We start from the raw sequence: 13,378 nt of genomic DNA on the forward strand, positions 1-13,378 counted from the left end.
TGAAAGACTCGACTGAGCCAGTATCCCTAAGGATTTTAACCGGGACTTTTTTCCCACCAGGACTAAGTGAAACAAGGCCATCAAAAACAAAAGGTGAAAAATAATCATTTACACGGGCAACATGTGATGTTGGCACAGCCAAGGCATTGTGCTTAACAGCGGACTTTAAGCTGTCTTTACCACACAGCACAGGACATTCCGATTTCCAGTGGCCTTTCCCTAAACAGTAATTGCAGATAGTGTCAGAACCTGATTGGCTACGAGAGCGAGGATCACTCTTGTTTAAAGACACCTGCATACGTGGGTTACGGAGTGTTGGAATATTACGAGACCAACGCATATTACGGGATGGCGGACCAGAAAACCTGCTTTTATGGATTAAGGAATAATCATCTGCTAAAGTGGCAGCAGCAGTCAGAGAGATGGCGTCGCGTTCGCTAAGGTAAATTGCCATTGCATCTGGGAGGGTATTTTTTAGTTGTTCCACCAGTATTAAATTGGCCAATTCTTCCTGGTTTTCAACTCCCGATGCGGAACACCAGCGATTGAACTGAACTGCGAGGTCATGCGCAAAGTCAGTGTAGGTCTGGTTTTGGCGTTTACGCATAGCCCTAAACTTTTGGCGATACGCCTCCGGCACCAATTCGTGTGCTTTCAGAACTGCATCCTTAATGCACTTGTAAATTTTACTATCCTCATAACCAAGGGCAGAGTAGGCCTGCTGTGCGCGCCCAGTCAATGTACATTGCAGTAGCAAGGTGCGCTCTGCATCAGGCCATCGATATGCATCTGCCACTCGCTCAAATAAGGCAAAAAACGTCTCCACCTTGTCCTCCTCAAATTTTGGGACAAGTTTGAGATTATGCACAACATCAAACTCACCCGTATAATGCTTGCCCTCTTTAAGAAGCTTTAAACGTTGGCGCTCAACATCTATTTTTGTCCTTCCTAATTCTAGTTCCAGGCGCTGTTTTTGTTGCTCACTTTTACTATTTTCTAATTTGAGAAGCAGAAGCTCCTTCTGCTGCTCATAAGACATGGTGCCGGCTGCCGGAGGAGGGGTCGCGGAGGCTCCCTTGTCAGGCAGCACCTGGGCATCAATCAGCGCATCCTTAATTACTGATTGCATAAGCTCTTTCGAGTGCTTTTCAGTGCTAGTTAGGGCGACATCGTAGTGCTCAGCAATTACAAGCAGCTGATCTTTGGTCAACGAATTTAATGCATCGCTCGAAGGAGCGTCCACAAAAGAATCAATAGCCGACATTTTACAATTGTGTGGCTATTTATCGCAGCGGCTTACAATTATGAAAAAACAAATTTCACTCCACAAGTCCAACAGGTGTTCATTAACAAATCTTCATTAACTAAAGTTCAATATTGCGAGATCAAAACATTGGTACAGCCAAACCAAAGCTTGCTGGTCCACAACCCATCTATTATACTAGATAAACTAAACTAAGTAGACCCTAGGTCTTCTGACAGTTACTGATGGGGGGATTTTAAGCACATTAAACCAGTGGGCCCAAGATATCCCAAAGCCCCGGACGTGCACCCGAGACAACCACTCTACCCACCTTCACCGCCGACGCCCAAAAATAACAAACTAAAATAAAAAAATGGTGCGCACGAGGACACACCCTATACCTAACGGGGAAGGAACCAGACAAAGCTACATAAGGTCGGCAGCTGGTACCAATTGAGACTAATTAAATAACCACTTACGAACACCAAAAAACAATTTGGACCAGGGAAAACATATCAATAGAGAAACGACGGCTGCACAATAATCTCCAATAAACAATTCTGAGTGCAATTAACACTTAACTTCTACAAAAAGTCAAATATGCACCGAAGTCAATTACAAAAATGCAAATGCACATACAAACGCACAGCACACACCCCCCACAAAAAGAGAAGCGCAGCGGGTCAAAACAGACGCCGCAAAAAGACAAGGTGCAAACTCAAAAAGATGATACTCACGCGGCAAAGCCTAATCGGAGAAGCGAGAGGAGAAAAAAAAATACCCAACAAGGGAAAAAGGATGAGCCCCCATATTGTAAAGGCCTAGGGGAGCCAATAAAATAAATAAGAAGGGAGGCGAGGCGAGCGAGATACGTGCAATGCCAAAAGCGAATTTATTTTTCTTAAGTCTCAAAAGTCTCTCAATTGTAAGCAACCAAAATAAAGGAAGATAGGAGATAAGTCGACAGTCAGTAGTGTATGCCTGCTGGATGTGAAAGAAAAGTGGGTCCCGATGTCTGGGAGGCAGCTCCTAATAAAGGCCCAAGCTCCGCCTCTGGACAGGTGACCGCAATTGCTGCTCATAAACACTCCACCCGCGCCTAGTCTAGGGAGTAAAAGGAAAAAACAGCTAATAAACAGAAAAAAACCCTAGTGGCCGTCACACCTGTTTACATAGGTTTATATGACCAGTGATATGAAACAAGTTCAGTTACACAAATTGAAACGTAGCGATTTTCTATGCTATGGACAGTCCGCACTATAATGACAGGCGTACTAACACCTTCTGCGCGCTTCGGCAGTGCATTGATATGGAGCTCAGATATCAATGCGCTGCCGAAGCGCGCAGAAGGTGTTAGTACGCCTGTCATTATAGTGCGGACTGTCCATAGCATAGAAAATCGCTACGTTTCAATTTGTGTAACTGAACTTGTTTCATGTCACTGGTCATATAAACCTATGTAAACAGGAAAAATGTGGAAGAGTTTGGTCGCATCTAACTATAGCCCCAAAAAATACCATTGGCCATACTGAGCCTAGCTACATTGCTAACAGGAGTGTCAGCGCATCTGACTGCGTCTGACTGACTGGGAGGTCGCGCAAAGCTCGGAGAGGTACGGAGCAGCTCGTCTCAATTCAGATAAGAGCATATTTCATTATGGAAGTACGGTGGACTGTTCCTTTAAAGTGTTTAAGACCAGATCAAACTGGAACATGGGCGTGTCAGTGTGGTGTTCTGTTTCTGCATGAAGATCAAATATCACCTCAAAATTTGACCATCATGATGATCCATCAGGGTGCACAAACTATTGACACTGTAATGTTCTGTATTGTACATTAAACACTGCAATTGCTGAGCAACTCATTTTGTCTGTGTAGTTTATTATTAATGATATATAAGGAATAAGAGTTTATTATTAATGCATGCTGGAAAATCTGTATCATGTTATATCTGAAATAATATTGATTAATTTCATGATAAAATGTCATTACTTCTGACTGTTACAATGCACTGACACTGGAGACTCCTTCCTTTAATATTTAATAAAATCTCGAAAGTCTTGGGTATTCTCTTTCATTTTTGATAAATAAAATCTAATAAATCCCAGAAGTAAACAATAAAGTCATGTCCTGCTCTGTGACCTGAAACAGATCAGTTATTAAAGGGACTGAAGACTGAACAGTTAAAATATATCATAAACAATATCAAATAAACAAGACACTGAATAATAATAATAATAATAATAATAATAATAATAATAATAATAATTAAAGCCGCAAGCGGCCTCGACGGGCCCTCGCGCCAGCGGCCAAGGGGGGCGGGGGCATGCGTCCCCGCGAAATACCTTCCACAGCTTCTTCGGCAAGAGACATTACTCCCACAATGGCGACAAAGCACAGAATTGGACACATGGCAACAATAGGGTTTGCCATAACCAGCACCCCCAGGGGCGAAAGTGCACAAAATTTGGCGTATATGTCAGGTGAGCTATGAAGAGTTTGCGTATCAAGTTTGATGACAATTGAGTAAATAGAAGATGAGGTATAGATTTTTGAAGAATAAATTTATTGGTTTTTCCCATGTCAGTAGGTGGCGCTATGCTGTGCATGAGCGGTAATGAGTTGGAAAAATAAGTGTCTACAACAGCAGCGTACTATCACAAGGTAGTGGTGTGAAGGAAAAGCATTATGGAATTATTAACCAAAAACCCGTTTTGGAGCAATTGCGTCGGCCAAAAACAGCGCCCCCCATGGACGAAAATTCCCAAAATGTGGTATACATGGCATGGGAGGTAGTACGAGGGTGGCCGTGAAGTTTGACCAAATTTGAGGAAAGATTGGATCTTTTGCCCAAAAATAGCGCCCCCAGTGGCGAAAGTGCACAAAATTTGGCGTATATGTCAGGTGAGCTCTGAAGAGTTTGCGTATGAAGTTTGATGACAATTGAGTAAATAGAAGAAGAGATATAGATTTTTGAAGAATAAATTTTTTGGTTTTTCCCATGTCAGCAGGTGGCGCTATGCTGTACATGAGCGATTATGAGTTGGAAAAATAAGTGTCTACAACAACAACGTACTATCACAAGGTAGTGGTGTGAAGGAAAAGCATTATGGAATTATTTACCAAAAACCCGTTTTGGAGCAATTGCGACGGCCAAAAACAGCGCCCCCCATGGACGAAAATTCCCAAAATGTGGTATACATGACAGGGGAGGTAGTAAGAGGGTGGCCGTGAAGTTTGACCAAATTTGAGGAAAGATTGGAATTTTCGCCCAAAAATAGCGCCCCCAGTGGCGAAATATCACAGAAATTGGGTAACATGTCCGAAGCTCAATGAGTGATTTGCCTGAGAAGTATGAGCAGTTTTGAGCAATCAGAAGATTTGTTATGAATTTTTAAGCATGTAAAATGTTGCATTGAAAATTGATTGACGTATAACTTCTGAACGGTTTATGGTACGTGAGACCTATTTAGGAACTTTTGTCAGCCATGTCTGTAGATGATGTGTATCAATTTTGGTGACATTCCTATGAACGGTCTAGGAGGAGTTGCGCCATCTTTGTGGCCATGCATTTCGCACAAAAGTGAAATTACCTCACTTCCTGTTGGGCGTGGCTAATGCATTGGCATGACATTTTTGTTCGGCTTAGTGAGATACATATGCCTACCAAATGGCATGCCACTACTACAAACAACATGGCAACCAGGCACCTTAATGCGGGAGGCCAAAATCACAACGAGTTAGGGGGCACTATAGAGGCCCTGAGGCCCGCCTGGATCTGGGCTTCTGGTTCTCAGTAGCGGTGGCAGTCTAAGAAAAAGGAGCCAAATTTCGTGCGTTGTCGACCATGGCAAGCGCCCCAATAAGGGTCTTGTAAAGAGTTTGCTTGGCAAGTTTGACAAATCAGAAGCTGCAATATCATTTTTGCCATAACCAGCACCCCCAGGGGCGAAAGTGCACAAAATTTGGCGTAGAAGTCAGGTGAGCTATGAAGAGTTTGCGTATGAAGTTTGATGACAATTGAGTAAATAGAAGATGAGATATAGATTTTTGAAGAATAAATTTTTAGGTTTTTCCCATGTCAGTAGGTGGCGCTATGCTGTACATGAGGGATTATGAGTTGGAAAAATAAGTGTCTACAACAGCAACGTACTATCACAAGGAAGTGGTGTGAAGGAAAAGCATTATGGAATTATTTACCAAAAACCCGTTTTGGAGCAATTGCGTCGGCCAAAAACAGCGCCCCCCATGGACGAAAATTTCCAAAACGTGGTATCCATGACATGGGAGGTAGTAAGAGGGTGGCCGTGAAGTTTGACCAAAATTGAGGAAAGATTGGAATTTTTGCCCAAAAATAGCGCCCCCAGTGGCGAAGTATCACAGAAATTGGGTAACATGTCAGAAGCCCAATGAGTGATTTGTGTGTGAAGTATGAGCAGTTTTGAGCAATCAGAAGATTTGTTATGAATTTTTAAGCATGTAAAATTTTGCATCGAAAATTGATAGACGTATAACTTCTGAACGGTTAATCCTACGTGAAACGTATTTAGTAACTTTTGTCAGCCATGTCTGTAGATGATGTGTATCAATTTTGGTGACATTCCTATGAACGGTCTAGGAGGAGTTGCGCCGTCTTCGTGGCCATGCATTTCGCACAAAAGTGAAATTACCTCACTTCCTGTTGGGCGTGGCTAATGCATTGGCATTACATTTTTGTCCGGCTTAGTGCGATACATATGCCTACCAAATTGCATGCCACTACTACAAACTATATGGCAACCAGGCACCGTAATGCGGGAGGCCAAAATCACAACGACTTAGGGGGCGCTATGGAGGCCCTGAGCCCCGGCCAAGTTTGGGCTTCTGGTTCTGAGTAGCGGTGGCAATTCTCGGAACTGGTGCCAAATTTTGTGCGTTTTCGCCCATGGCAAGCGCCCCGAAAATGGCCCAACAGCGGAGAAAAATAAAGAAGAAGAAGAAGACGGAAGAAGAAGAAGACGGAAGAAGAAGAAGAAGAAGAAGAAGAAGAAGACGGAAGAATAATAATAGTGAACTCTTACAAGAACAATAGGGCCTTCGCCCATAGGGCTCGGGCCCTAATAATAAAAATTCAATTGTATAACTGAACTATTTTTTTACACCTAGATTTGACTATCAGAGCTGGACACTGCCCCCTAGTGGTTAAAATTCGTGTAGCTTTAAATCATTTGTGGAAACAGTTGTTTGGTCGCTGCTGGAGAAAGCTGTGAGTTTAAATGTAATTGAACAGAATCCAAATTTCAGATCTCTGGTCTGGTGACTGCATTATGGGATTGTCTTGTCTGAGAAGGAGACACGCCATGCTGCCTTCAAATCCCACCTTTTCTCAGGAGAGGAGAAACACCACTCAGAAATGATGTTTATATAAGACTCGGCCTTCTGATTGGAAGACAGTGCTGGACTATTTATTTATTTGTTTGTCTTTTGTTTGACACATTTGTCTTTACATTAATATGTACAACTCAATTATTCATTGGAATTTGTATATGTTGTTGATTGTTGTGTTGTTTATGTTGCTCTGGTCAGCGAACTTCATTAGTTTTGTTACAGGAGTTTCAACACCATGGACAGCGACACACTGCACTTCTCTCTGATCTCAAACTCTGGAGGAAAAAAATCTTAAAATCATCATAAATTACTTTCATCAGTCTGGAATTTATTTATTTATTTATTTATTTATTTATTAAGCAATCCAATCCTGAATAGTAAGTAACATTTATCAAGCCAGCAGAGTGCATTATCTGTTAAAATATTTAGTGTATTTTGTGTTCCATTGTCGTCACTGCCGACCCCGATCCAGGCTTAAGGTAAACTGTGTTTGGTTTTGTGGCTCGTTCCTTTCTGCACACTCACACATTCACACCTACAGGCAATTTAGAGTCACCAGTTAACCTAACCTGCATGTCTTTGGACTGTGGAAGAAACCGGAGCCCCTGGAGGAAACCCACACAGACATGGGGAGAACATGCAAACTCCACACAGAAAGGCCCTTGTCAGCCACCAGGCTCAAACCCAGAACCTTCTTGCTGTGATGCGACAGTGCAAACCACCATTTTGTGATCCAGATATTCTTTATCAGCCTTGCAGCGTAGGCCGAGTGATGAAAAGCTGTGTGAGAGCTGTAGCCTGGGACAAGATGGATACAATATGTGATGGATTATTCAGGAACGATGACTGATTGTGAAATTGCTTCCATATCTCTGGCAAAGTCTATGGAAGTGTAACATCTCCTGGGCCTGTTAACTGCTGAATTGATTCAGGACATTTAAAACAATTATTTTCTGTAGAATTAGTCTCCAGTTTAATAATCATGTACTGTGTCATGTAACATGGAAAATGATGTAGTTAGAATTTTAGTGTAGAAATTCAAATTTGAAATGTCCCCCATCTGTTTTTAACACCCTTCTGGTTCGACACACAAAACTACACAAAAAACACAAAAGTAAGTGCTGAGGATGAAGGGTGTTGGGAGAAACCTTTCCATCAGGTCCGTCATGTAGTGAGAGTGAGAGCAGTGATGAAGATTTTGAGGAAGAGATGAAGACCAGAGCAATAAAAGAGACAAAGGCAGTGAAAGTGAGTTGAGCAGTGAGGTGAACTGAAGTAGTGATGAAGATCATCTACAGCAGGAGATGAACAGTTTAGAAAAAATGTAGCAGTTGGAAAATATCACCAAGACACAGACAAGACAAGAACTGTTTTAACTTAATAGAAAAGTGAAATGAGAAAATGAATTCATAGATTAAATTGAGCGGAAAAGTAAATGAAAAGTAAATGACATCATTATCACTGTTTAATGTATTTTATCAGCCTGATAATTCAAAGGAACCACTTTAGAAATGATCTTTAACTCTGAGGCTAAAAATTGAACTGCAAATAAATTTTAAATTAATAGTTTACAACTTATTGAAAGAAAGCCAGTGTGTGAAAGTCAGTATTAAAGAGCTGGAAGAGCTGAACACACTTCACCGTTGGTCAAAGCTGCTGTTGGATGACAGTTGAGGTCAGTTGTGAGCTATTGTTAATCTTCCTGTTTAAGCGCAGTGACGTGCCAACAGATACTTGTGCAAAATGCTGTAACCACAATGAACAGGATGTCATAATGCACATGAAAGTGAACCTGAGTGCTGAACATTCAATCGCTCAACTGTCTCTGACACTGCTGTCTGGGTGACGCTGAAGTCTCCAGTGTGTCACTTCACTCAGAGTCGAGATCTAATGTTGAACAATCTGGATGATCTGGATTTTCTATTCAGTGATCAAAATCATTCATGAAGCTCAGAATAAACGTACGACATTTATTTTTATAAACAAGTGTAGGAGATGGATGTCGTGTAGAACACAGAGCAATGAGAACATTGAGAGATACAATATACACTCAGATGTGTGACATTTATTTTACAAATATTCATTTATACAACAACAACAACAGTAAAGTGTTCTGGGTCTTTTATGATAAATATTACATTTCCACATACATCACATGAGAGTACACCAAATCATCCCGTCCTCCAGGTTTAACTTTCCTCTTCAACATGTGTGAAGCTTCATAAGTCAAACTGTCACCAACAGATTCCTGAGAAAAAAAGAAAGATTTAATTCACTTGGCTACTCTACTACTAGGATATCAGCTCATATACTGTGAGTAGAGAAAAATAAAATGGAGGAGCGTGGTGCTGAACCAACCAAGGATGAAATAAAAATTCTACTTGAAAACAAATCCCCAACAAAACTAAAAAAAAAAAAATATGCAATGAAAGTGAAGAAATACTCCATCAATCAAAATGTAATTCCTGTCAGCTAAATACAACCCAAAGCAAAAAGTCTTTATTTACCTGCACATGTACCTGTCTTATTCCTGGAGAAACTTCTACAGAGGAACCAAATATAAGAAAAAAAATACAATAAAAGTCACTCATTAGATTAGTATTAATTAGTGATTATCAAGTAATTATTACTATAATTTAATGATAGAATCACTTACTTTTATCCCATTTTCTTCTCCTCAGTATGAAATAAATGAGACAGAAAATCAGAAGTGCACACAAACCCAAAGCTGTTCCCAAACCGAGCACTGAGGAGTGGAGAGATCTGGTCACTTCTGAGAATGTTATTTCACTATATTATGAATTAAGAATGATTAATTAATAGTGAATTATCAGGCATCTGACCTGTTTTCTCTTGTGTGTTCATGTTAATGCTGTTTCCATGCAGTGTTGGTTCACAGCCCACTGAATTATCACCCAGAGCTGGTTTAGATGTTTCTGATTCAATAGTAACATGTTCACCTGGAAACATTTATCATCATTCACTGACTAAAAGTCTGTAACTCAGTGTAGTTGAAGAAGAAAACACAGTGAACATTTCACTACTTCAGGATTATTTGTCTTCCAGGTTGAACATGTTAATGATAATAAGGAAAAATATCACGACATTAAACCAGGAGTTTAAGAAAGTTTAGTGGAAATCCTACCTTTAATTTTTAAATAAGTTCCATCTGCAAACACGGGCATGAGGTCCGTCAGTGCACAGTAGTACATGGCTTCATCAGACTGAATGATGTTTAAAATGATCAGATTGAAGCAGTTTGAAGATCTTTCTATTTGGAAATGTGACTTTTGGAATTCACTGTAAAATGTATCTCCAGCAGTTTTATACACCCTGACTATAATCTGAGGTTTTTTTCTGTTTGGTTGCTTAAACCAGGCGATTACCCCAAATACATTTTCAGAAATACAACACTGCAGAGTCGCCGAGTCTCCGATATCCACACTGAGCTCTTTATCAGGCTGATAAACTCCTGACTCTGTGAGGGATTGTGCAGCAACCCAGCGTCTACCAGGTTGGACTAGATCTAGAGAAAAAAGAAAAAAAAACATTGAAAGGTAGAGAAAAAAAGAACACAACACATAATAATGTACAGTATTTCAGATATTAATAAACTCAGAGTTATTAACTGTAACCTGGAACAAAGTTTAAGAAAGTTACTTCCACATTCAGCTCACAAAAAGTGCTTTAAAACAACAGGTCATAATAATAATAATAATAATAATAATAATAATAATAATAATAATAATAATAATAATATTCTAATTAGATATCATTCAGCAATAATGAAGATGAATATAAATTAAGATTACTCATATTACTTACACATGGTGCTGCAGATCAAACTCAAAATCCAGAAGGTTTTCATGGTTTTTTTTAAATTATTTCTTATAAATTCGACAGTGTTTGTGTCTCATTTATGAACAGAATGTGAATGTGCTCGAAGCCTGATTTGAATTTATGCTGATACTAAAGACACTCTGCACTAAGGACGTCCCAGAGTATGACACGTGATTGGTTGTTTAAAAAAAAAAAAAAGTCATGATAAACAAGCACGTGGTATTCTGATGTAGTTACATCTGCCCCATATTGTATTTTCCATATCTGTGTTTCGGTTTTGCACTGAAAAGAAAAATGTGGTTTATTTTTACCCTCACGTGCGCCGACACTAACACCTCATTGTTGCTATTTTAATTGCTGTCTTTATTCAACTTGTTTGTACAAAATCTTCCCGACAGATTCATGATGATCTGGGACAAACACAGCATCAATACATTTCAATTTTGGCATTTTATCAGATGATTTTTTTTCCGTAAGGCCTTGACAGTCGTGTTCAGATTATAAGTGATGGATGATTTTACGTATTAAATGTGTTTCGACTGTATTGTTTGATCTCTGAAGGCGTCTGTAGCCCTGATGGCTGGATTTAATCATTTCCTCTACTGAGGGTGAACTTCCCACCGCAGCTGGATTAGACACTGAGGAGGATTTCCCTCAGAGAGACACGATGGTGCATTTACAAACAGTGCACTAAAAGGCATCATCATCATCATCATCATCATCATCATCATCATCACAAGACTCTGCTGTGGTTTAATGATTCACTTTGTTTCATGTAAAATGTGTTTGAAGAAGTTTTTTTCAACACTGAACTACTTCCTGGTTCTGGGTACTGCATTCACAGGGCATGAGTTTCAAGCCCAGAGGTGGGTGGATAAAACAAGCCCCGCCCCCAGTTAATGTCATGGTTGCAGTCGTTGACTTTTATGTCCAACACACTTCTGTCTTGAACATGCGCAACACTGAGACTTTACTTTTACTCAGAAATTTCAGAATAATGTTTCAGAGCATGTTTTTGTTACATCTTTAATGAAATTGTTTGTTTCTTGTTAAAAAAGAAGCAAAATTATACAAATGAGATGACAAAACCTCTTATTTTTTCATTAAAACACTGAAAAAGAGCAAGCAAGCAAACAAACAAACAACAATCAACCCACCAAACAATGAACAAACAAAAAAAATCCGTCAACCCAGCAAACTAACAAACAACCCATGAAACAAATAAACAAGCAAACAATCAACCTGCCAAAAACTAACTAACTAACTAACTAACAAAAACAATCTACTCACCAAACAAACAAACAAACAAACAAACAAACAAACAAACAAACAAACAAACAAACAAACAAACAAAGACAATCAGCAGTTATTGTGAACATCTGTATCAAAGTAAAACCTGTAGTCTGGAGGTTTAGCTCTACATTGAAATTGAAACAAACAAACAAACAAACAAACAAACAAACAAACAAACAAACAAACAAACAATACCTTTCCTGATGTGACATTTTTTTACAATTCTGCTTCTAGAATGTATATTTGCTAATAAATAATCAGTCAAGTTTTAAATTCCCCCAAATTTTCATTTATTAACCGTTTCTCTGTTACATTCTGATCTCATGACGAAAAGATGAAATAAATTCTCAAATAGTCCAGACACTCACTAAAATATGTTTTTCCTGTTTCGGCAGTGTAATCGCAGCGTGTGTTAAACATTATTTCTGTTCCATCTCCCAGTTTTCTTCACATCGGCGTACACACACTCATCCGAAGAGTCAGTTTTCTTTTTTCCAGCTTTGGGTTTCCTCTTGGAGAATTTCAAAGCTGCATAATTCAGTGTTTCAGCTTCAGATTCCTGAAAAAATAAAATAAAAAAATAATAAAATAAAATAAAATTAATAATAATAATAATAATAATAATACAGACAAATAATAAGAAATAAGAAATCTGGGTCAAAGCCATGAAACACACTCAGGACACAGAACAATTTTAACAAAACAAAAACTTGGGATTGTTGTTAAAGTTTCATCAAAGTGACTGTAAAATCCGTATCTTAAATCTATAATGAGCAACATTTCACATCCATAAGAAGGAAAAGTAAAAGTGAGAATCAAACATGGATAAGGGACAGTGATATCAAGAGAGAGAGAGAAAAACAGAATTACTGAGACACTATAATAATATAAAGAGATAATATAATCTCTTACACACGTACCTGATTCATTCCTTTAGAAGCTTCTGTAGAAGTGTTCACTATTCACACACAAACACAATTATTAGTGTTTTAATAGATATTGAAAGTAACTGGAATGATTCGCTGGTGACAAAATCACTTACTTTTATCCCATTTTCTTCTCCTCAGTATGAAATAAATGAGACAGAAAATCAGAAGTGCACACAAACCCAAAGCCGTTCCCAAACCGAGCACTGAGGAGTGGAGAGATCTGGTCACTTCTGAGAACGTTATGAACCATGAACGCAGTTTATTGTGAATTATAAAATTATCAGACATCTGACCTGTTTTCTCTTGTGTGTTCATGTTCGTGTTGTGATCACACAGAGCTGGTTTCGATGTTTCTGATTCAGTGGTAAAACTCTGACCTGTAAACATTTATCATGAATCACAGACTAAAAATAAACCCTGAATGCCGTGTTGTTAAAGTTACCAAACACAGTGAACATTTCACTCCTTCACACACTAACAGTAATGAAGAATGAAACATTATTCATTTCAGTAGAAATCCTACCTTTAAATTTTAAATCAGTTCCTTCTCCAAACACAGGGTCGGGTCTCGTCAGTGCACAGTAGTACACGGCTTCATCAGACAGCGCGGTGTTTAAAATGGTCAGATTGAAGCAGGTTGTATGTTTTTTAATCTGGAAAAGAGGATTTTGGAATTCATTGTAAAACGTTTCTCGACTAGCATTAAA

At 39.1% G+C, this 13,378-nt stretch overlaps 1 protein-coding gene across 1 annotated transcript in view; it reads right to left on the minus strand.

Annotated features, from left to right (window-relative positions):
• Positions 1 to 12,986, minus strand: part of LOC132890352 (uncharacterized) — a 28,546-nt gene extending 15,560 nt beyond the window's left edge. The window contains exons 1-4 of the mRNA XM_060927165.1: positions 12,965 to 12,986; positions 9,755 to 10,135; positions 9,453 to 9,569; positions 9,266 to 9,355 (exon numbers count right to left, since the gene is read on the minus strand). Of these exons, the coding sequence (XP_060783148.1) occupies positions 9,266 to 9,355; positions 9,453 to 9,569; positions 9,755 to 10,135; positions 12,965 to 12,986 (610 nt within the window). The remainder of the gene's footprint in view (positions 1 to 9,265; positions 9,356 to 9,452; positions 9,570 to 9,754; positions 10,136 to 12,964) is intronic.
• Positions 12,987 to 13,378: the final 392 nt, after the last annotated feature.

Source organism: Neoarius graeffei, chromosome 8, assembly GCF_027579695.1.
Source record: "Neoarius graeffei isolate fNeoGra1 chromosome 8, fNeoGra1.pri, whole genome shotgun sequence".
NCBI lineage: Eukaryota > Metazoa > Chordata > Actinopteri > Siluriformes > Ariidae > Neoarius > Neoarius graeffei.